We start from the raw sequence: 21255 nt of genomic DNA on the forward strand, positions 1-21255 counted from the left end.
TAGCTGGCCACGTGTACAGGATGCACACACGTGTACTGCAACAGTACAGACAGGAGTATGGAACCAACATTGCTAGCCAGATATGCCACCAAAATCTAGGCCAGTGACCACATTTCAAGAGCAATCATATCCAAAAGCTCCTAAACTCAGCCTCTATCCGTATGATCCAGTGTCATGACTCTAGGAAAGACATTGACAGCATCACCAGCAAAGTGCTCTGCAGAATCTGGACCAAGTGATTTTTGGGGATAAAGACATCAGCTATGCCCCAGTTTTTTCTTCACAGGTTTTTCTGTTCTAGTATTTTAAAGAAGCGTTCCATGTGTGTTCATTAGCATCATTCTTCCTCTCAAATCCTTCCCCAGTTTCAGGTTTCCTTACAAATAAGCCTGATCTTTTAAGTCTGGCTCAGTAATCTCAGTTTCCTGTTTGAATTATTTCACTCCTTTCTTCCATTTCTTTGTTTAAGGACTGGCTTCAGTTTCTTCAGATTTGTAAAGTTAGGAGGAGGAAAAAAGAAGTAGAGAAAACAAAACTCTATCATATTTATCAGCCATTCTAAAAAAATATCTTTTACAAAGGCCTGTGAAACCTCAAGCTCTCTAGCTCAGACAAATATGAAAAATAATTATATTTTAGCAAGTAGTTAACTGCAGGCAAATGGCAATGCAATTGCCATTGTATGGTATGCTGCAATTGCCATGGTATGCTGAAATTGCTTCTGCAATAGGAGCTGTTGGATTTTCTCATTAATTGAAAAGCAAAATATTGGCAAATTAAACTGTAATTTCAGCAAAGTTCTCTTAGGTCACATGGTCTATTTTGTCTGTTCTGCCAAGACCGAGCTGTTCATTTTGAAGTGTTTTCTACAACCTGTTTTTTGAGTAACTCCAATTAAAAAGTGGTAAGATCATTTCAGTGAAAGGTTTTTTATCATTTATTCACCACATGACAAATGTCTTTGAAGACTACCAAAAAGTACTTAAACTTCATGCTATTAGGAAATATTCCTTAATAGACATATTATTTTTTTCCATACTGTTTCAGTTGTCTCTAAAAATTAATTTCTTACTCGAAGAATAATGACTATAACCTGGACTAAATTAATTCAATAGTCAATGGTTAAGCTATGAGCATTACTGAACTAACAGGCAGAAGCTGTAAATCAACATTGTTTTAACAAAGCATTACATTACAATAATTACACTTTGAAAAGTAACAAATAGTTCTCCACAAATAAAATGTCAGGACTGCATAATGTTGTATCACTACTGGCAAGAAAAATAGGTCACCTTAGTCTCTCAGGCACAGATGATCAATAAGAGGCGAGTGCTGATTACTGGTTGGGAGATATATATCACCTTTGCTCTGGTTTCATTATTGGATATTTCTCTTTGCATTCCCAAACATAAAAGTCAATACCTCATTGGTTTTAGATCTCCAAATGTTGCTACCATCCCACTGAATCATCTTAAATTTGTCCTTCGCTGTTTGCCACTTGCTACTTTTCAAGAATGCAATTCAAGCATTGCCTTCCTCTATCTTCCAGACCATTCTTAACAATTCATTTTAGAGACAAGCATTACTTTGGTGTGACTCAAGCAGTCACTACTTTGCTAGAAATACTGGGAAATCTTTTACTAACTTGAAAAAAAAGATTACAACATGAGAAAAGAAGGAGAAATAGTAATGCATAGGAAAGTATGTCCATGGACCTTGAGGAGAGTGAAGAGAGAATAAACTTGACTTGCACCAGCCAAGAATATAGCCCAAAGACTGAGTAATCTAGATCTAACAAATCCAGTACGTATGCATCCAGTGACGCTTCCAGTGGAGTGGAGAAACACACTGCTATTGGGGGCTGAACTGACCTCAAGAAATATTTATTGCCTTCCTGGTCATTCCTTTGTGTGTGGGTTGCATGTGGCAAGACAAACCAACAGTTCAATTATGACCAAGCTCTACTTAATCCATAAACCACTCTGTTTTCTACTTAATCAATTCAATCTACATTTTTCTAACATCCTGCTCGTGACTGCATCAAGTTATTTATTAGTGGTGTAGTTCTTCAATACAGGTTTTCAAATAGAGGTATAAAACAACCCTGATGGCAGACATTAAGAATTCATACTCACCAACAATTACTGTAAGACATACAAGACACATCAGGTATTACCCTTTGAAGTGTGTAAAAGCATCTTGCTATATAGCATTATAGTGGAGCATTGAGATTCTTATGTTGTAAACAGCATTTGAACTGGTTTCTAACCACAACATGATTAATTCAGTTTATTATCACTGAAGGCTTAAATGTGGCAACCCCAATACACAGATTTTTGTTAAGCAAAATCTTGAGGATTAATGTGACTTGTACATGCATTCCAAAGCTTAAATCATCGTAGCAGATAATTAGACATGAAATTATATTCCACAGATGGGGGAGTGGGGAGGGAAGAATTTATTTCTGCTCTCTGTTATACTGTAAAAAACTTTTTTAAAAAACCCACACATGCATAATGTATCCAAAGTTTTTTCAAATCTCCCTAACACTGTTGTGACCACTGAAGATGCTATGGGAGGAAACAGCATTTTTTTATACATACAAGAATGAAATTAAAGAATGACACAAATAATTTTCATTACATACTGGCAGTGCTTTTGTATTCCAGGCCACATATTTTATTTTCTCTTATGCTTCATCTGTGTCATCAACCAATTTAATCATAATGGTACTAAAGAAAGAAGATATTAGATTTTTCTCACTTGACCCATTTTTTTCTTAACTGAGAGTGTTACTGTGTACAGTAACATTTTCTCTTAGAATCATGTTCTGTCTCAGATCTGCTTCATTTTTATTTTAGTGCATGTGAAATTAAATAACAAAGTGAAGGCCTCAAACACAATTTTCTTGCTTTCTTGAATGCTACCATACAAGCTGAGCAATACTCTCTTCTTTTCCTTATCTTCATAAGATTTAACCAATATTTAGAAATATATTACATACTTAGTTTTTCCATTTTTCCACTAGACAAGAAGAGTGGACACTCAGCTAATTTAATGTTAATTCTTGCAGTAACATCGAACATTGAAATGCAGTAGCTGTGTGCATGGGCAGAAAACTAAAGAAGACTACACTGGATGAATCTAAACTGCATGCAAACTCCTGCTAAAATACAAAAACTACAATATCATCTGACATGCAATATTTCCAACCAATTATTTTAGCAATTATAGCAATATTGTCTGCATTGTAGCATAGCCTAGCAATATTGTCAGTGTATTTTACAATGAAAGCTACAAGTAAAATTAAGTTAGTAATCAACAGTAAATAAAGCTTTCAAAAACATTTCAAGCTCTTTAACAGAAAAAAGGCTTTTCAAACCTTAGCAGATCTGTGGAAAACAAACATGTAAGAGGTGTAGGAAATTATAATGGCAATGTATTGAATGTTAATTATATCCAAAGGAAAAACCAGCACTCCAACAATAGCAGAATGCTCACAAAGGGAAAAACAAAGGCAGTATTAGAAAGAAATTAGTTTTGACAAGATCAGTGAGAACCTGAAGCTAAAAAGCATTACAGAAGCATATAACTGTCCCCAAGTTAGTGTTATGAATCTAGGGTGTTTGGAAGTAAACTTATATTTAAAATAAATTTACTAAAATTGAAGCTTGAAATTCATATCGAGGACAGCCAGACAACTTAAATATAACACTGACATCATTCTCAAGATGTTTTTCATGACTTAACACGGTTTTGTTTCTTTTCCCTATAATACTGCACTGCTTCATGGCATGCACTGAGGTTGCTTAATAATTTAAGTAGTTTTCCCTTGCCTGGAAACAGTGAGTGTTCTTACACCTCCAGCATGAATTATAAATTCAGTGGCTTTATGATATATATAAAGTGCAATCATTAGCAGGTTGAAGAACTGGGGAAACCTAATTCTTCTGCTGGACTTGTAGAGAAGACCTCAACCTCTGACAGACCTCACAGCAAACTTAATTTGTAAGTAGGAGTCTGCTGACACTGGCAGTAATACCTAGTCATATGCAGACATTACTCCAGAGAAAATCTTCATGACTGGGCTGGTAAAAGCAGTATAAATTGATGGCAATAACCTTGCAGTTAGAGAACTGAGCTGTTTTGCTCTTAGAAATAATTCTGCTGGTTGTAGGCCTTGGTATACCTAACATTGTCTTGAGCTGCAAATAGTCAGAGGCCAGCACGGTGTTCACCATTCCCATGGTGTCCTGGTCAGCCTAGTATCACTGTCTCAAAAGCTGTGATAGCAGCACCACACCTCAGGAAAAAAACATGTTCAAGAGTAAACCAGTTGAGCTCAGTAGCAAAGGCTCAGTTGGGTCCAGCTAAAAGCACAGGCCTGGCAGACTCAGCCTCACCATCAGCAGGGAGAGGTGAAAGTGCACCCACCATGACGAGCAAGTCACTTGCACCACACCGAGCAGTCCTTTACGACCACCACAATCCTCACCAAGTCTTATCCTCCCTTAAACTGGGAGCTAACAACACAACTCCTGTCCTACCTTCCATCTCCATCCTCTCAGCAACCTGTCCCAGATGGTCTCATTCCAGCCCTACATGGTTCACGCTACACAGAGCACCCTGGCCACCAGAGGAGAGCACAGGTTTTGCCCTGGCCATTGCAGGTCTCAGGGCATGTCATGTGCACTGACCAACGCCTCCAGCAAGGCCTCCATGTAGAGCAGGCCCTCTTGCTTCTGGATTCTGCTGAAGGCTTTTTTTTTTTTTCTTTGACTAGTAGAAACCTGCCTGTTGTTTGGTTTAAAATCTGAGTAAAGCAAATCATGTGTTTCCTTTTAGGACTCATTTTCACAGTGATGGCTCTCATAATGTAAATAATTGGGCTATCATAATCCATTTTGTCCCTCATCCTGACACCTAGGACAACTCCCTAATTTTGTTTTGTTTTTACTGAAATGAGAGTTGCAAGTTCCATTTTAGTTATTTTTCTATTTAAATACATTTGTATTTAATGATTGTTTTTCTTTTTATGAATTCCTATTTTCACAGTGAAGATCCTCACAGTTCAGAATGCTCAGTCATCCCAACTGCATCCAACCACATTACCTAACCCATCTTTTAGGAAGCAGCAATTATTATTGTTATGGAAAAATAGTCTGATGCAGTGTTTCTAAATGTTTCATCTTTGACATATTGCATTCTTCATTATAAGATATCTCATTTGTGCTTATCCTGCTCACAGTTCAAGACTACTGACACTATAGTGCTGCATCCCTTGCACCCAAAAATGGAATGAGGTATTGCCCAGATACCCATCACTTAAATTAATCAAATTCAAAGGTAAAAAATGAACAGCAAAGAACAAGGGGAGGCATTATGGGCTCTCTTCCTGATGCACACGTACCCTGACATGACTGAATCTAGATCAGATTTTCCCAGTGTCTTTGGAGCTTGATGTTTCCTCTGTGTGGCAGGCCAGCCCAAGTCAGAAATTTACCAAAACTACCCATGCATTAGCAGAAGTGACTGCAAATAACCTCTGAAACATAACAAATGATAATAATCAAAAAGTATCTACCTGTGTAATGACAGAAACAGGAACAGCTCATAGGCTTCAGTTTTCCAAGTAATTCAGCCTGACACAGACCCTGCAGTGTGCAAAGTCTTTACAGAAGTAGTTCCCTGACTGAAGTCCAGCCTCCTGCAATTTGTTCATGTTTGTAGTTGATTGCAAACTGTGAAGGTTTTGTCACACTAAGACATCTATAAAGACTTCCTCTATGTGAATTTTCCTTCCTCTACTACTGCTTGAATTCATTCTGCAGCCTTTCCTTCAGCTCATGCAGAGTCGCTTCATTTTGGACACCTGCATTCCTGAAACTGGTACTTAGCAAATTCACATTTGAGATCTTTACAACCTTTGCCACATTTCACTAAAATCAGCCCCAAAATATTAAAGTTCAGGTAGGGAAGGAGTTTGGGAGGGCAAGAAGCATGCATCTCTGCACAAAGTGGTTTGAAAAGGTTTCTTCCTTTGAAAACTTATTTCAGAAGGTTCTTTCAGTTTTTCTGTAATGCTGCTTTATGGGGAAACTCCAACTCCTTGCGGTGGGTCTGGCCTTTATTTTGAACTTGGTAGATGCCTCTTTGATTGATACGTCCCAAATCTGCTAGCCAGTGCAGCAGAGAGCTGACGTGTTTGCAGTGTCTCTCATGGGCTGCTTGTTTTCACCTTTTTTTTGATTTTGTTTTACTCTGCGCCACTCCAAAAAATAAATACATGGCATAATATCGTGGAGGTGCTAATCATACCACACCAGAACACTTGATCGCTGGCGGACACCTCCCAGGTGCCTTCTGTCCCTGAGGGGCTTTTCTCCACCGCATGAGTGCGAGAGAAAATCGAACCTCAACACTTGCACGGCTGGAAAGGCTCGACTCCCTCCTCGTTTTCACCCCCACACCCCGACCACCTCGACAGAGGGCTCTTACGGCGGCTGGCCGCTGTGGGGGTGTGTGTGTTCAGCGGAGGATATGGGTGGGGCCCAGGCCCCGGGGACAGCGGAGCCCCGCGGCCGCAGCAGCCGGGGAGGGCCCCGCGCTTCCGTCCCGGCGGCGGGGCCGGGACAGACCCCTCGGGTTGGGACTGAGCCCTCGGGCCGGGACAGATCCCTCGGGCTGGGACGGATCCCTCGGGCCGGGACGGATCCCTCGGGTTGGGACTGAGCCCTCGGGTTGGGACAGATCTCTCGAGCCGGGACAGCGCCCTCGGGCCGGGCCTTTGGTCGGGACAGCGCAGGCAGCGGAGCCATGAGCCCGGCAGGTCGGTGCGGGGCGCGTTGCGAGGGCGGGGAGGTTCCCACAGGGTGTTGCGTCCCGGTGCGGTGATGGGGATGGAGACCTGGCCCTTGAAAGTAGCCCTCAAGTGCAAGCAGGCTCTTGTCTCTCTCTGATGCATCTCTTACGGTGTCGCAGTACCAGCATAGCTTTGCTGAAAAGGAGGAGATGTAGCGCCAAGGAGTTGGGAAATTAAAGAATAAAAGTTGTATGAGCAATGTTAATTTGGTCCTACATGTGTACCTCCTCTGGGACAGTCTGAATTGGCTAATCATGTGTTGTGTCATTAATTAAAAATTGATCATCCTCTTGCAGTCTCTCAGCTCTCCATATGGGATCCAGCCTGCAGTGTACAGCAAAAGCGTGCTAGACTTTGCACAGGAATATTAATTCCTTGTTTATGCTTTTAGTGGTGTTTATTGCAATATCTGGGTGCCTCAAAACTGTTAGTGTGTATTTTGTTACTCCCTTGGCAGTGTTGGAATACATTATCCCATTGATGGGTGGAAAAATTTGATGAAAAGTTAAAATGACTTTTGAAGTCCTCATGTAAATCAGAGGCAGCCCTTAATCTGAACCAGAAACCTGTGACTCCATGTCCCTGTGCCCCAGTCATGTTCCCTTATTCACAGAAATACTGTCTATTTATGACTCCTGTTTTCTTCACGTGTCTTTGCAAGGCTCAGCAACACTTAAATCAAGCCAGTGAGTGCCAAGCTGGGCACTCAATAAAAAGGAAATGAAAGACATGTAGCCAGATACAAAAGGTTTGACTGACTTGCTTGTGGGGAGCTCAGCTTTATTTTTGTGATTCTTTTATTAGGTGGGACAATATTTTATCCTCATTTTCTGAATGAGGAATCAAGAAAGAGAAGTGTGAGGGCCTGAGTCTGCAAAGGTGACTCAATGCTTTGTTTTCTGTTCTGATTCATCATTTTAAATGACTGCTTCCAATGTCAAGACAGTTTTTTTGCCAAGTACTTTATATTTTCTGTAATTTTGTAGCATCAGACTAACCACATTAGTTATTAGTTGTCTAGTGCAGCTTTGTAATGGCATTAACCTTGCAAGCCATCTTTACCTACTACTGCCATTATACAGATAAAAACACCAGGGAAGAAAGGCGAAGTGACTTTTCCAACTGTTTTATAAGAAGTTAGTTGTGGATAAAATATCAAAACTCAGTACTGTTTTGCTTTCTACCTAGGAGTGGTGGTGAAATGGGTATGGTTATTGCACTGGTTGTTTTCTGTCTAGACCCAATATCCAGTATTGCAAGATTCTTTAAAGAAGAAGGATGCATATATGAGCAAAACTACATTTAATAGCATTTCCAAATATGCATATGCTATCCCAGTTATTAGGCAAACTGATATTTGTGGATGTGAACAGTCAGCAGGGCAGTATTCTGATAATGACAACAGTATGCTCAGTGATCGTTCCGTATCAATGACAGGATACCACTGTGCATGACCTGGGGGCATACAGTTTGGAGTCTGGATCTTGGTGAATAAAGACAGTCAAATCCTGAGTATACATGTGAAATAGCTGCAGTAATTGCTGAGTAAATATGTAAGAACACCAAAGAGGGATGGCTGCTCTCCCAGCTGCTCGCAGCCAGTTCCACACATTGGCAGGGAAACAAGTAACAGCAGGCTGAACCAGCAGAGGATGCACTGGCCTTCTACTCTGCAATCATTTGTCTCTGTCATTTTTTCATGTACTGCTCTGCCTAAGCCTCATCCACCTGTGACCTCCACGCACAAACCTCTCTCCTGCAGGTTTGCCACAGCATCAAACCTTTATTTTATAGAAGGAGGTCTGTTTTGTACAGAGGTGCTTAGAAGTCTGTTTTCTCCTGATGGAACAGCATCTGCGAGGTACTGAGGTTGCCTCAGGTGGATTGCCCAAGGTCTAGTCTAGCTCAAATGTAAAAGCTGTTTGGGATGCTTGATGGGACAGACAGGCTTGTTACTTGTTAGGACTCTGCAGAAGACTAACCTAGATGAATTTTATGCAAATTCCATTAAAGCTGCTGTAGCTAGTAGAGATAAAACATCTGTAATGCTTGATCTTTGATGACATCTGCCTTCCTTTGAGACAGGAGGCACTGACAGGATAACTTCCTTGCTATGCCGTGTTGGAGTCACCACTCCTCTCCCCACTTATGAATGTAATTATCTTCATTGAGATCTTTCCTTGTGTGTCCTTTACTTACACAGTGTACATTTTTGTATCTTCAATTGTTTCTGGGTCGGTGTTTTTGTAAGTGGTGTTCTGGGAGGGAATCTAGGCAGTGAACAGACACAAGTACTACTCGATTTTTGTTTTTCTCAAGAATTAGGGAGCACTTAAATTTTTAGCAGTAAATAATTTTTCAACTCCTCATTTTAATAGCATTTCCATTTCACTTTTAGGGGAAAAAAGAGTTCTCAGAAAATGATTTAATTCAAAATCCAAGAGGTCTAGTGGTGGAGTTTTGAAGCAGATTCAGTAATACCATCATAAAAAGAATCTTAATATTCATATCCAATATTAATTATGAAGTAATGTTAATATTATTAATAATGTATTAGTAATTTGAGTATCAAAGAAGCCAGAACTGAAGTACCTCAAAGCTATAATTTGCCTTTGGAAGTGTCAGGATGCTCATTCAGATTCAAAAGTCGATCCTAACAAGCTGTGTTGCTTATGCTGACCCTCTCCCATCTCTCTTCTGTTGCAAGCAGCAATTACTGAACTTTGCATAGAAGCAATTGATCACCTATATTTGAAAAATTGTAGCACTGATACCACTGATGTTGTGATAAAGGTGAAAGAAAGCAGCAATCTCAGTTTCATAAAAGAAGAACATTTGTGCCCAGGGATTCAAAACCCACAGTGTGACTCTTTCCTTGTCTGTGTACCTCTTGAAGCTGGTTTTTGAGGATTTGATTAGTTTATATACTCTTTTATTTGCTTGGAGGTAATAAAGAATATTTTATATCCTCTAACAAGCTTAAGCACCCAAATGCAAACAGCAGCAATTGTGATATAATTACAACCCCTAGGGAAGTGATTTCTGACTATTGTTAAAAAAATTAAGTTGTCCTGACCTTTTTTATAAATCAAAAATCTGACTACTGTAATGCGAATTGTGATGAAAAAAACCCTATGTTTTATTAAATGTAAACAAAAATAATTTCAGAATGGCATTGAAAATATTTTTTTGAACCACTGTGAAGGAAGACAGGAAGGAAGTCACGAATGCCAAGATTTAAACTGGAATTTGTTTCATATGATGATATTGATGTTCACTTAGTGTTTATTGACTCCCTGCATTGTAAAAAAGCAAGGCTTTGTATGCAGCCACAGTGTATAATTTATGCTATCACAGGCCTGACATTTAAAGCAAATAGGTCTTACCATCCCCATAATTACTTTGTTTTTCAATGTTTCTGTGAGCTTTTGTGTACAGTTAGGTAAGAAGAGTCCTACATTTGTTTGTCGTGGAGACTGCTCAAGCAGAGGTACAGCTGAGTTTAGAAAGCACCCGTTTACATTTGGATTACATGTTTAACAGATGGAAAGGACTTAAAACTTTACACAAGTGTTTATAAATAGCTGTAGTCTGTGGCTAGGGTTCACTGTTGTTGCTTCTGTGTAAGAAATAAAAAATTCATGTGAGACCATGAAACTGAAATGCAGTGCCTTTGTGAAGTTTCATAGTTTTTTTTCTCTGTACTGATTGGTAAACTTACTTCAAGTGAGTTACTTACTTTTGCAGGTCTTCATAGCTGAAAAAATGTATGGCTGTGTCTGGTCTTTCTGCTGGAGAGTACCACAGCTTCTGTCCAGCCCTGCATCCTTGGCTTTCCTTTCTGGGGAAACCAACATCAGAACACCCTTTCCTGGTTGTCAGAGTTTTGCCCTGACACCAAGTTCAGGTGAAACTGGATAGAGCAGCTGGGTGTAAGAGTTAACACCTGGTCCTAGATCCCCTACTCTAGATGTGCATAAAAGAACTTCCTTACAAGAAATAATGTCAGACTAAAATATAAAAAACCTCCTATCCCCCAAACCTGACTGAGACCCTGTCACATACAGTTCAATTCATGCCTAAATGTGTTTTGTCCTCCACATTTCTCAGCATTGGGGACATGTATGTGTTGTGTCTCTCAAACACAGCAAGGTGTGTTCATGTAAAAATGTAATGAAGTATATTTTATAATGTAATGAAGAATATTTTCACTCACTATTTATTGTTATACTTGCTTCCAATTAAAAAGAAAAAACAAAACCCAAACCCAAAAAGAAATATTAATTTTTTAGTTGTTTTCTCTACAGGGCGATTGTTAAGTCATGAAGAATAAATAATTCAAGTTTGTTTACTGTAGTCACTAAAAAGTGGTGTTTGTCTGTTTGTTTTTAATATCAGATTAGAGGAACAATTGAAATAGTAAGCTTTATTTCTTTTTGAGTGGAAAATATAAAAAATTCTAGAAGCTTTGGAAAAAACAGAACAATGAATAGAATGACATTTATGAATTAGACTTTTAAGAAATAGGGTAATATATGCTAAACATATTTTATTATAGTGTAGCCTTCTGTTTTTCATAATTGTCATTTATTTGTGAAACACTTACAGTTTAAATAGATGAAAGAAAAAAATTATGGTATGCCTGGAATGAATTGAACATAGACAATTTTTAGTCATTTGAAGACTGAAAATAAAAGCCTTCATGGTAAGCAGTGTTGTGTCCTCTGTAAAAATGAAAGGCTAAATACAGTACAGGCTTCAAAGCAGTTTATTGCTAATATGCTAGTGAGCATTAAATGAAAACAAGCAGTGCTTTAATCAGAAGCCATAAGTGTGGTGTTCCTCTGCTTTATTAAAATTTGTGATTGAAAAGACTTGGGCACTTGCTTTTTGTTAAATTATAATATGCATGGTTACAGAAATAAATTTCTTAAATGAACAAAACCATATTAATAGCAGAAACCAGATATCTTCTGAGTTTGATTAGGTTCCCTTTAAAAATATGAAATACTTGGGAAACTAGTAAATATGCAGTTTTCAGTATAAATCCCTTCAAGAAGAAATTATTTTCCTAAGGTAATTTATTAGTAAGATTTTTTTGCAATGTTTGCAGTAGCATTCTTGTAACTCAGTTGTGACTGAACTGTGTAGTGCTGGCCAGGAGTGTGTGCTTGGGCTGATGTATAAAAACTCCCAAGAAGGTGGCCAGTGTATCACGTTGTGCAACCAGACTGTCTGCCTTGAGCACCTTGTTCCCATTGTAAACTCAGTTTAGAGGAGCATTTTAAGAGGGGGGGGGAAATTCTTCTGAAAAATGACTATTTGATCATTATTTTTCAGCTGCCTTTTGTTTGAGAGAACTGAAATAAATAATTTGTTTGAGTTATAGTCTCCATTCAAGTTTACTTCAAACTGAGGGAAGGTGAGATCCCACATACAGCAGGGGCAGGGGCTGAAGAGAGGGTGGGTGGGCCCTTCCAGGAATTGGTTAGGAAGGCATCTCAGGTATACAAAAGATATGAAAGAAGGGATGAAGGAAAGGTAAAGGTACAGGCAAGGATAATGGCATAGTTTTTACAACCCCTGATGGGAAAAAGTGCAGGGACCCCCAGGACCAAAGGACGGACATGAGAACTTCTCTGTCTAATTTGAATTTCATGCCAAAGGGGGAACAATTTTTCAAATGTTCTTCTGATAAGTAGGAAAGTTGAGCAGGTGGGTTTTATTCAACCACTATTGGTGAATGTGTGTGTGTTTTATCTTCATAGCTGCCTTTTCCCATTCTCTTCAAACACATTGTACAGTGTTGGGAGAGGCCAGGAAGAATGAGACATGGACAGTAAGTTGGCTTGTGTCCACTGAGTTGTTTTGTAGGTACACATTTTGTGGTAATTGGGTGGCTGAGCCTCATCCCAGTGGGTGCAGCTGTGAGCAGCAGGTGAGCAGCACTGACAGCAATGAGCCATGGAGTACCCAGGGGCACTGACCCATCACACAGGTGCAGTGCATGGACATGAGGGGGATAAAAGGCTGGGCTGAAGAACAAGAGGGGCAGATGCTTGAAGCCTTCTGAGGTGATGTTATTCTGTATGGGCAGAGACTTGAAGCCTTCTGCTAGAGTGTGGTGTTGTTCTGTATGGGTGAATGCTTAAAGCTTTCTGAAATTGTGTGGTGATGTTCTGTGTGTTGTGGCTATCTCAACTGTGATGTATGGTGTGATGTTATTTTATACTTTTTATGTGTGTAACAATATTTATTGCTTTTGTGGGGTTTTTTTTAACCTAGATTAAGACTCTGTACTAACTGGCTGCAGCAAAACTGAAGGGCTATCATGAGCAAGGTGACTTCTCTGGCTTGCTCAGATGCTGCTGCTGAGGAGCCAGCTCCTTGAGAAATGATGATTAGAGGAACCAGGCTGGGAGGGAAGCTATGGGAGAGTCTGCTTCACATCCCTCACCAGCTAGCCTGGTGATGGTGTGGGGTGCTGCAGGCTGCTCCCCACTGAGAGCTGAAGGGGCAGAACATCAGGGGATGCTTGAGGTCACACAGGTTACTTGAGATCATTTGTACTGACTTGAGGTCATTGGAGTCCCTGGTAGGGGGCACTTGAGATCATTTAGGCTGACATGGACAGGAAGCCCCCAGAGCCCTCTCGGCCTTTGCTCTTCATAATGTCCAGCCAGGATGGCAGAAACAGCAATCAGGACAACTGGACACAGGTGGCCCTAGCATACTTCTTCAAGGTCTCTAACACCCTGGAGATTTAGACTTCTCAGCTGGAAGAGAAGGAATAGGAGGCCTTGGCCATCAGTGACCACAGCAAGGAGCTCCAGTGATTCATTGACTAATGTGAACTGTCATTGTCTACTTTTTTCCCTTTATTTACTTGCTACTCTTGGTGCAGGGACCAGATGTGCAAAAATTGGGAGGGGCTGTTTCAGTTGGTTAGGACGGGTTAAATTAATAATAACTAGTGTTTATAAAGACAAAGTGAGAAATAAGAAGAGGTGTGATTGACAGGGAAGCTAATGTCTTTATGAACAACTTGATGGGTGAAGGTGTGGGCGTGAACATCTTTGAACTTGGTCTTGATATCTGTACTGACTCCGGGCTGCAGGTTGGTTGCTGGGCCCAGGCAGCTTGGTCTGTGAAACAGACAGGAGTCTGCACAAGCCTGAGTTTGTGAGCTCTGTGGTAAAGAACCTACTCTGGTAGGTTCAAAGAGGCCTATGTGGTGGGCAGTTTGGGAAGTCTGTACCTTCCTAGTGCCTCAGCCAGTGGGGGAAGGAAGATGGTAATATGCGGCCAGCAGTTTAGGATCAAAGGAGGCTGTGCCTTCCTAAACCTCAAGAGAAAACCCCGTTGGCATGTGCCCCAGAGGACTCTCTCCCTTGATTTATTTATTCCAATAAAGTTGCAGGACTCCTCTGTCTACTTTTTGGATATAAACCTCTGGCATTTGTGGATTTTCTTGACAGAAGCAAGGCCTTCAAGTAAGCCAGATAGACCCCAACATCTTTGAGTGTCTGAATGATTCTGGTGCTGTCCAGAAAGTAAAGTCTAGCAGTTCAGTCTTACTTGAAGTATCTAAAGGTATTTGCATTTCAAATCCATCTGAATCTTTTCAACAGTATTTTTTAAAGGTAAGTTGATCTTTTGAGAAAACCTTATAAAGATTTAATCACATAATAGAGGTAGTCTTGCTTGGAAAGGGTGTTCTGTAGTATCTGGAAATCTAATAAAAATGCACAAAACTCAATATACCTTTTTTCTTCCATGCCCTGAGATGTCTATTTGTCATTTTATTGTCTCTGGTTGCTGTAGACGTCCTACCTCTAAACATGGAAAGCTAGCCTAGTGTGTCTCAGAATAACTCTATTTAATCAACGAAGCCTTGTTGCTGTGCACTAGCAAAGGAAATTTTGCCAGTGTTTTAAATCAAAACTTTAAGGTTGTTATACCTTTATTTTAGTTTTAACACTGCAATCTTATCATTAAAGCTTTCAGATGTGTTTCTCTCCCATATCAGTTCTGCTCCCTGTTTGAGACTAGCTATTTTAGAAGAGGCCAAATCTAATTTGGCCTTGAATGAAATAGTCTGTAATGATTGAATTGGGGAAAATGTATTTTCAGTGAAGTTTAGGCCAGATCCTACATTTAGCAATTTGGAAACAGAAGAATTTTCTGCTTAAAGGGTACATTCAGGACAGTTTCATTTTAATTTTCTGCTAGTCTTCTTGCCAAGCTATTGTCAGCTGGTTTTCTATGAGTTTAAAAACAGCTATGTTTCACTGGCAAACTTACAGCCTGTATTTCAACACTGATGCTTATAGAATTTGTTAAAATGGCAAGCCATGTTTCTATATCTTGGCTTGTAAATGTGTAATGTGTACCATAGTTTTTGTACTCCCACATGCTCTTAAGTCCATGCTCATTTTGAATGACATGTATAATACTGAATAGCATTTATTTTGAACACAACCATGACTTAAATAACATAGTTAAAAGGCAGAACTATCCTTTCAAACTGTGGCAACTCATTCATTGGATGTAACATGCTGGAGACTTCTGTGAAGAGCTGGGCCTTTTTATCAGAAATCAAGGGTTGAACATGAACCTAAAATATTATAAAAGTCAATTACACTATTGCACCATGCAAGATACATTGAAAAGAGTTTATTTTAGACATGGTCTGGTCCTATAGCCTCTGCAGGCAGTGCACATGAGGGGTGATTCTAAAGAGTTGAGATGTTTGTGCAGTTACAACATTAATCTGCAGTAAAGGGAAAATGGAACATGGGCAAAACAAACTCCAGAGGAGGAAAATTAAAACTGCGCATTGTTTTTCATACCTTTATCAAATATGCAAGTAGTTATTGCTGAGCAGGTGGAACTTGTAGTGTGTTCAACTGGGATCTTGAGGAGTTTTACGTTAGACACTAATGAAATACAAGTACAATGACCATGGTGACAGACCTGTGAGAGCATCAGCCTGTTTTATTTTAAGATTTTTCTTTTTCTGAATGCTCAAGAGGAAAGTAAATATTTAGTTATACAGATTTGATCAAACAACAAGGGACTTGATGTAAAAAGCAGGATGCTTCATAATTCTTTGATCCTGGCCTGGCTACCTCAAGCTTCTGAGTTTTACTGTATTTGAACTACACAGGTTCTCTGACTGTAGTGAGATAAGGTTTAATTTGGTCTCAAAAGAGGTTCAGGAGTGATTTGTTTTCACTTTCTTTTCTGTACCTTTCTAACTAGAAATGGAGGATAGTGTGCTTGAAAAGGTGGAAGTACTGATGAGGTACTTTTCTTGAAGAGTACATAATTATGTGGACATACTTTTCCTCTTCCTATCCCACAGTGAGGCTATACTGCAAGGACAGCAATGTATGGCAGATATGTGTGTATGGTATGGTAAATCAGTTTGCAAGAACCTCGACATATAGAATTGGTTTATTTCCAGGAGGCATCCTTGTGGTCTAAAGCAGTAGTAGTTACACAAAAATCTTTCTGCAAGGTCTTCCCACTGGAAGAGGACCCAAAATTGTTATCTAGGTAACTCTGCAATTTGTTCTTATTTTAGGACCAGTAATTTTGAAAGTTTATTTTGCAAGGTGGGGGGAAGATAATTGCATGTGTGAACTTGTACTGAGGACATATTTGTATTGGATATGTCTCTGAATCTCGTGCAAGCATTTGGGCATCACAGTTAATTTTCCAGGCGCATGATTAAATTTGTGAAGGCAGGCTGGCATTCATTTAACTAAGATGTTTGCTTTATATGATGGACAGAAATACAAGTAGTTTCTTATATTGCTGGTCTGTAGAATGTGCCTTAAGGCAGTAGAGAGGAAGCAGAGGTGTGTTTAATATAGAGAAGTCAGCCTTCCACTGAAGTTGTCCCTGAGTGTTTTATTTATCTTGGTTTTTAACTCACTGTTAGCTCTGTCATTGCTCATTTTATGAAACTGCACATTTATGTAATGATTTTCTACTTCATTTACTTCCTTCTGTGTGCAGCATTAATGCTGTTAAAAAGGTCAAAGCAAAAATATAAAGTGGTTATCCAACACTGATGAGAGATTTGTCTTGGGTTGTTCTGTTCTTAGTGTTTGGGTACTTTTAGTGACTGTCATGTATTTGTCAGAGAGGGAGGAAAGAAACAAGCTGAAACTGGAGGATGGTTTCTTCTACAGCCACATAACTTAGACATGTTATAGATCAAACAAGAACTGCTTCTCTCACATTTACTTAAATTTCTGGATGAATGCTCAAGTAAATGAGTTGCACTAAAGTATGGGTTTAAAATCAGACTGCAAAAGCAGGTGAAGATTAAGCCATCTAATTTGTGGGATCTCAGAAGCCCTTTCTCAGTATTCTGACTTGTGGAAGCAATAGGTTTAGAAGCCCAAGAAATGTGGATGATGTACTGGAACAGGTTGCCCAGAGAAGCTGTTGATGCCCCATAAAAGGAAAGATTCAAGGTCAGGTTGGATAGGCTTCTGAACAACCTGGTGTAGTGGAAGGTGTTCCTGCCCATGGCAGGGGCTAGAAATGAGATGGCCTTGAAGGGTCCCTTCCGATCCAAACTGTTCTGTGACTGCTCTGAGAGAGTTAACCAGATTTCTACAGATTTCTAGTGCCAATGGTAATCTGTAATTTGGGAATTGTTGGATGTCATCTATGGTTAATTCAGTGTATTTGATCACATTACAAATCGGGGAACACAAATCTGAGTGTAAATTGCAGTAAATGGTACTATTTATTGATACGCATTGCCTGGTGATCAGTGTCTGTTAAGGCCCTGGCATACAAATTAGACTATTTAATGTGTAGGACACTTTTCTTGTTTTTTACATCAGGTGTCATGGTGTGACTTTCCCAGACCATAGCTGTTGGAATCACAGCGGCTTACCCAAAATTTTATTTATTGCAACATCAGTGGATTTTTGTTTTGTTGTGTAAGCACTATTTTCTGAAATAGATTCTCTTGTGATAGAGGTAAATGTACTGAATTTCATGAGACTGTTTTGCATAAATGTCTGCAGAACATATATTCCATTCTTTTTTTCTTATTTTGAAGAAATTAAAGTTAAGAACTTGTGAGAAATTGAAATAACAAGGGAATTAAAGGGGGCAGATGAAAAAAGCAAGAGAAGGCAAAAGAAAAAGCAAAGACATTGGATTTAAGTCAGTAGAGTTTAAATGTGATGATAAATCCAAAATTGCCAGGATAGAGCATCTAAAGGCATCCTGATAAGAGAAACACTGGCAATTTAAAAAAAAAATCAAATAAAGAGGATGCTTTGGTCTGCCCTAACAGGACATTTTGAGATTAAGGGGTTTTTAATATTTCATGTTTATAAAACCATGGTTATAGTACAAGGAAAATCTTCAAGTGGTGGTTGCTTCTGGTAGTGCAAACTCAATACAGCTTCCTCAGGTTTTCCTGTGACTTTAAAGACTTGTTCAGGTTTTCATGTGACCTTAAGGACTTGTTCCATGGCAATTATAAAAAAGTAGCATGTTACTTTAGCTCTTCATGCTGTCATTTTGGTGGATTTCTTTTCATGATTTGTTAATGTCTAAATAATTTCTGAACTGCTTGATTGTTTTGTGCTAAAACATACTGAAGGTGCAATTTGCTCTCAAAGAAGTGACTGTAATGACAGGAGATTTTGCCTCTTTGCAATTGTGATAGAGGAGGAGGTCTGCCTTGAAACAGAAAAATGGCTTCTGACCTCTATATCCCATGTTTGTGTTTAGCCTTGTTCATTAGAAATCAGAGCACCTGTCCATCAGTAGGTATTCAGCTGGAAAGGATTCATAGGACAGGTCAGAGAGAAAGGCCTAAACCAGGAAATAAGGCCATATTGTTTGATGAGAAACAGCTTTTTGGGCATAACATTAGCTTTGATATGTTTGATAGTCAGGAATCTTTCTGGTCTAGCTGTGCCAGGTTAGTGCTGTGAAAGACAGCCCACAATTTTTTTTTGGTTCTGTGTTCCCATTGTTACTGTAGGGAAGATCAGTGGAATTGCTTTACAGGGAAAAACAACTAGATCAAGGGTAGACCGATGCCATTGTACAAAAGTGATCTCTCTCTGTAGAACCTAATTTTACCCACTGCAGATCTCACTAAGCTTAAGAAGGATGAGGTCATGAGGCTTGGTTTCATACCGATGGAGCAAGTATTTGTTTTCACATACAATTTAGCAATTACCAACAGAAGGTAACATGATGAAAATGTTCTTATTACATGCCAGTTAAATCTGCATTTGAGAATAGCAGTGCAGCCACTGCTGGCTGATACAGTGAGGGCAGGAGTGCCCTTTGTTTTAGGATAATTGCTTTAATTGAAACAGGTGTACCACAGCACTACAGCAATTTTGCTACTTTGTGATCTCACTCTAAAGTTTACAAGTGGCTTTTATAATTTTCATTTCCTTTGCTGCAACACCTCAGAGAAGCAACATGAACTGCTCTGAAAACATTTTCCATTATCTGCAAGTCGTTCTAAAGTGCTTTCTGCTGTCCTTCCTGTGATGAATGCATTTTAGCTTGCTTCAGGGGATTTGCCTTGCAGAATTCCAGAAACCAAGGGCTGGAGTTGCATTTTGAGACACATTTACTGGATGTGTGTGAGGTGTGCTGAGTGGGAAAATCAATGCCTTCTGGATGGGTGAGGTGCAATTTGTTATGCTAAGGCCACTCATTAGTGCTAAATAAAATGTTCTCATTCTGTTTCCAAACGTTAGATTGCACGGGTTGTTTGAAGTGGTAGTGAAACTTTTTCCAGTTTTTATCATGTCCCTGTTAGTGATCAGGGCAAGCAGTGTGAAGAGATGAATAGTTGAATCTTTGTCAAAAGATTGCAAAGGGGCCAAGAGACTAAAACTCTTTAGATTCTAAAGTCTTATTTGAACTAGTATGTATGCTGGTCATTCTCAGCCCACATATAGCCCAGGTGGAAATGAATCTTCTTGAGATTAGAAGAAATGTTTTCAAAATCTTTGAGCAAAGAGGGGTGTCTGGGTTATTTTATGCTTCCTGATGCTTCTCATGCTCAATTTTTTTTTTTGTGTGTGTCATGACCTTCATGACTATCCATAGGTTCATCCTACACAGTGAAGTAGGTGAGTGCAGTCAACTTGTCAAGTCTTGAATAGCTCTATCCTTGCACTACTTGCCTGGAAAAAAATATACTGCTTCTTTTTGTGAGTTCTTATCACGAAAAAATACTCGTGATAATCCTGGAGAGTGTAGTCTGCTATTCACAAAAGAATTAAAGATGCACTGGATGTCATTCCATATCATTTATGTTGCCCGGATTTTTCATCAATATCTTATGAGAAAGTGAGAAAGAGCTTCAGTGCCTTTCCACTTTTCCTTTGAGACATTTAACTACTGTACTTATTTTAACAAATTTTTCTGCTGGACAGTAGTTCACTGTATACTGACAGAGTTGATACATTTCTTTCCTTTTAAGACTGAGATTTTAAAAAAAAAGTCAACCTTCCATTCCCCAAGTAAGGACATCGGTGACAGGAAGAAAGGACAGGATCACCTGCTAGACAAAGCATAAAGTTTGTCGCTTTTCTTTCTCAACATAGGGGTGGAGAGCAACTTGAGAAAGTGTTCTCTTCACACGGGTGTCAAAGGCTGAGGGGATTGAGGTGAGGGTTGTAAACAGACTTGCAATACGTTTTTGTTAGGCTTGGTATGTGGTTATAGGAGTTCATGGGCAGCTGAGTGAACAGCTTCCATTGTTAGGCTCCAGTACCCTAACTGGAAAAGGCTGTGGACAGTCCTGAGAAATATGGTGATCTGTCTTTCCATTAAAACTTGGGTAAAAGTTCAAACCTGACTTTTTTTCACCAAAATGTAATAAGGTAGTGGGACTGTAGAGCTAATTTTTAAACCCTATCCTAATTGTAATCAGCCTTACTGAAGTCAAACAAAATCTGTTAGTGCTGAATTATGGAAACATAATAGTACTATAATCCAGGTCAAAGATACCTAGAAATTAAGCATTTCACCTACAAACTCCTATAAACCTAAAAAGCCTTTAAAAAGATAGGGAATGAGTTGACACCTGTGCAGTGTCATTCTCAAAGATAGCATTAGCAAGTGCTTCTCGATTAATTCTAAGCACATAGAAATTATCTTTCATAAGACTGCAAGGTTCATAAACTGGTATCTATTCAAGAGCAGCTACTAGACCCCAATTTTCAATTTGTTTCTTTTGCCTTCCTGGTGTGTTTGGTGCATTGCAGAGTTCTTGAGGTTTCCTTTAACTCTTTTATATTTGTGCGCTTTTTTTTCACTCTACTATATCTTATAATTCTTGCCATAAAAGACATGTTCTTTTCCCCTGTGTACACAAG

The 21255-nt window shown here is 39.3% G+C and overlaps 1 protein-coding gene across 3 annotated transcripts in view; it reads left to right on the forward strand.

The window, feature by feature from the left end:
• Positions 1-6739: 6739 nt before the first annotated feature.
• The window catches only part of BANK1 (B cell scaffold protein with ankyrin repeats 1), a 132559-nt gene continuing 118043 nt past the window's right edge, over positions 6740-21255 (forward strand). For all 3 annotated transcript variants that reach the window (XM_039702008.1, XM_039702009.1, XM_039702010.1), the window contains exon 1: positions 6740-6829. In XM_039702008.1, coding sequence (XP_039557942.1) covers positions 6817-6829 — 13 coding nt within the window. In that variant the 5' untranslated portion in view covers positions 6740-6816. The remainder of the gene's footprint in view (positions 6830-21255) is intronic.

The sequence above is a fragment of the Passer montanus genome, unplaced genomic scaffold (genome assembly GCF_014805655.1).
Source record: "Passer montanus isolate IOZ18808 unplaced genomic scaffold, ASM1480565v1 scaffold151, whole genome shotgun sequence".
In the NCBI taxonomy this organism is placed as follows: domain Eukaryota; kingdom Metazoa; phylum Chordata; class Aves; order Passeriformes; family Passeridae; genus Passer; species Passer montanus.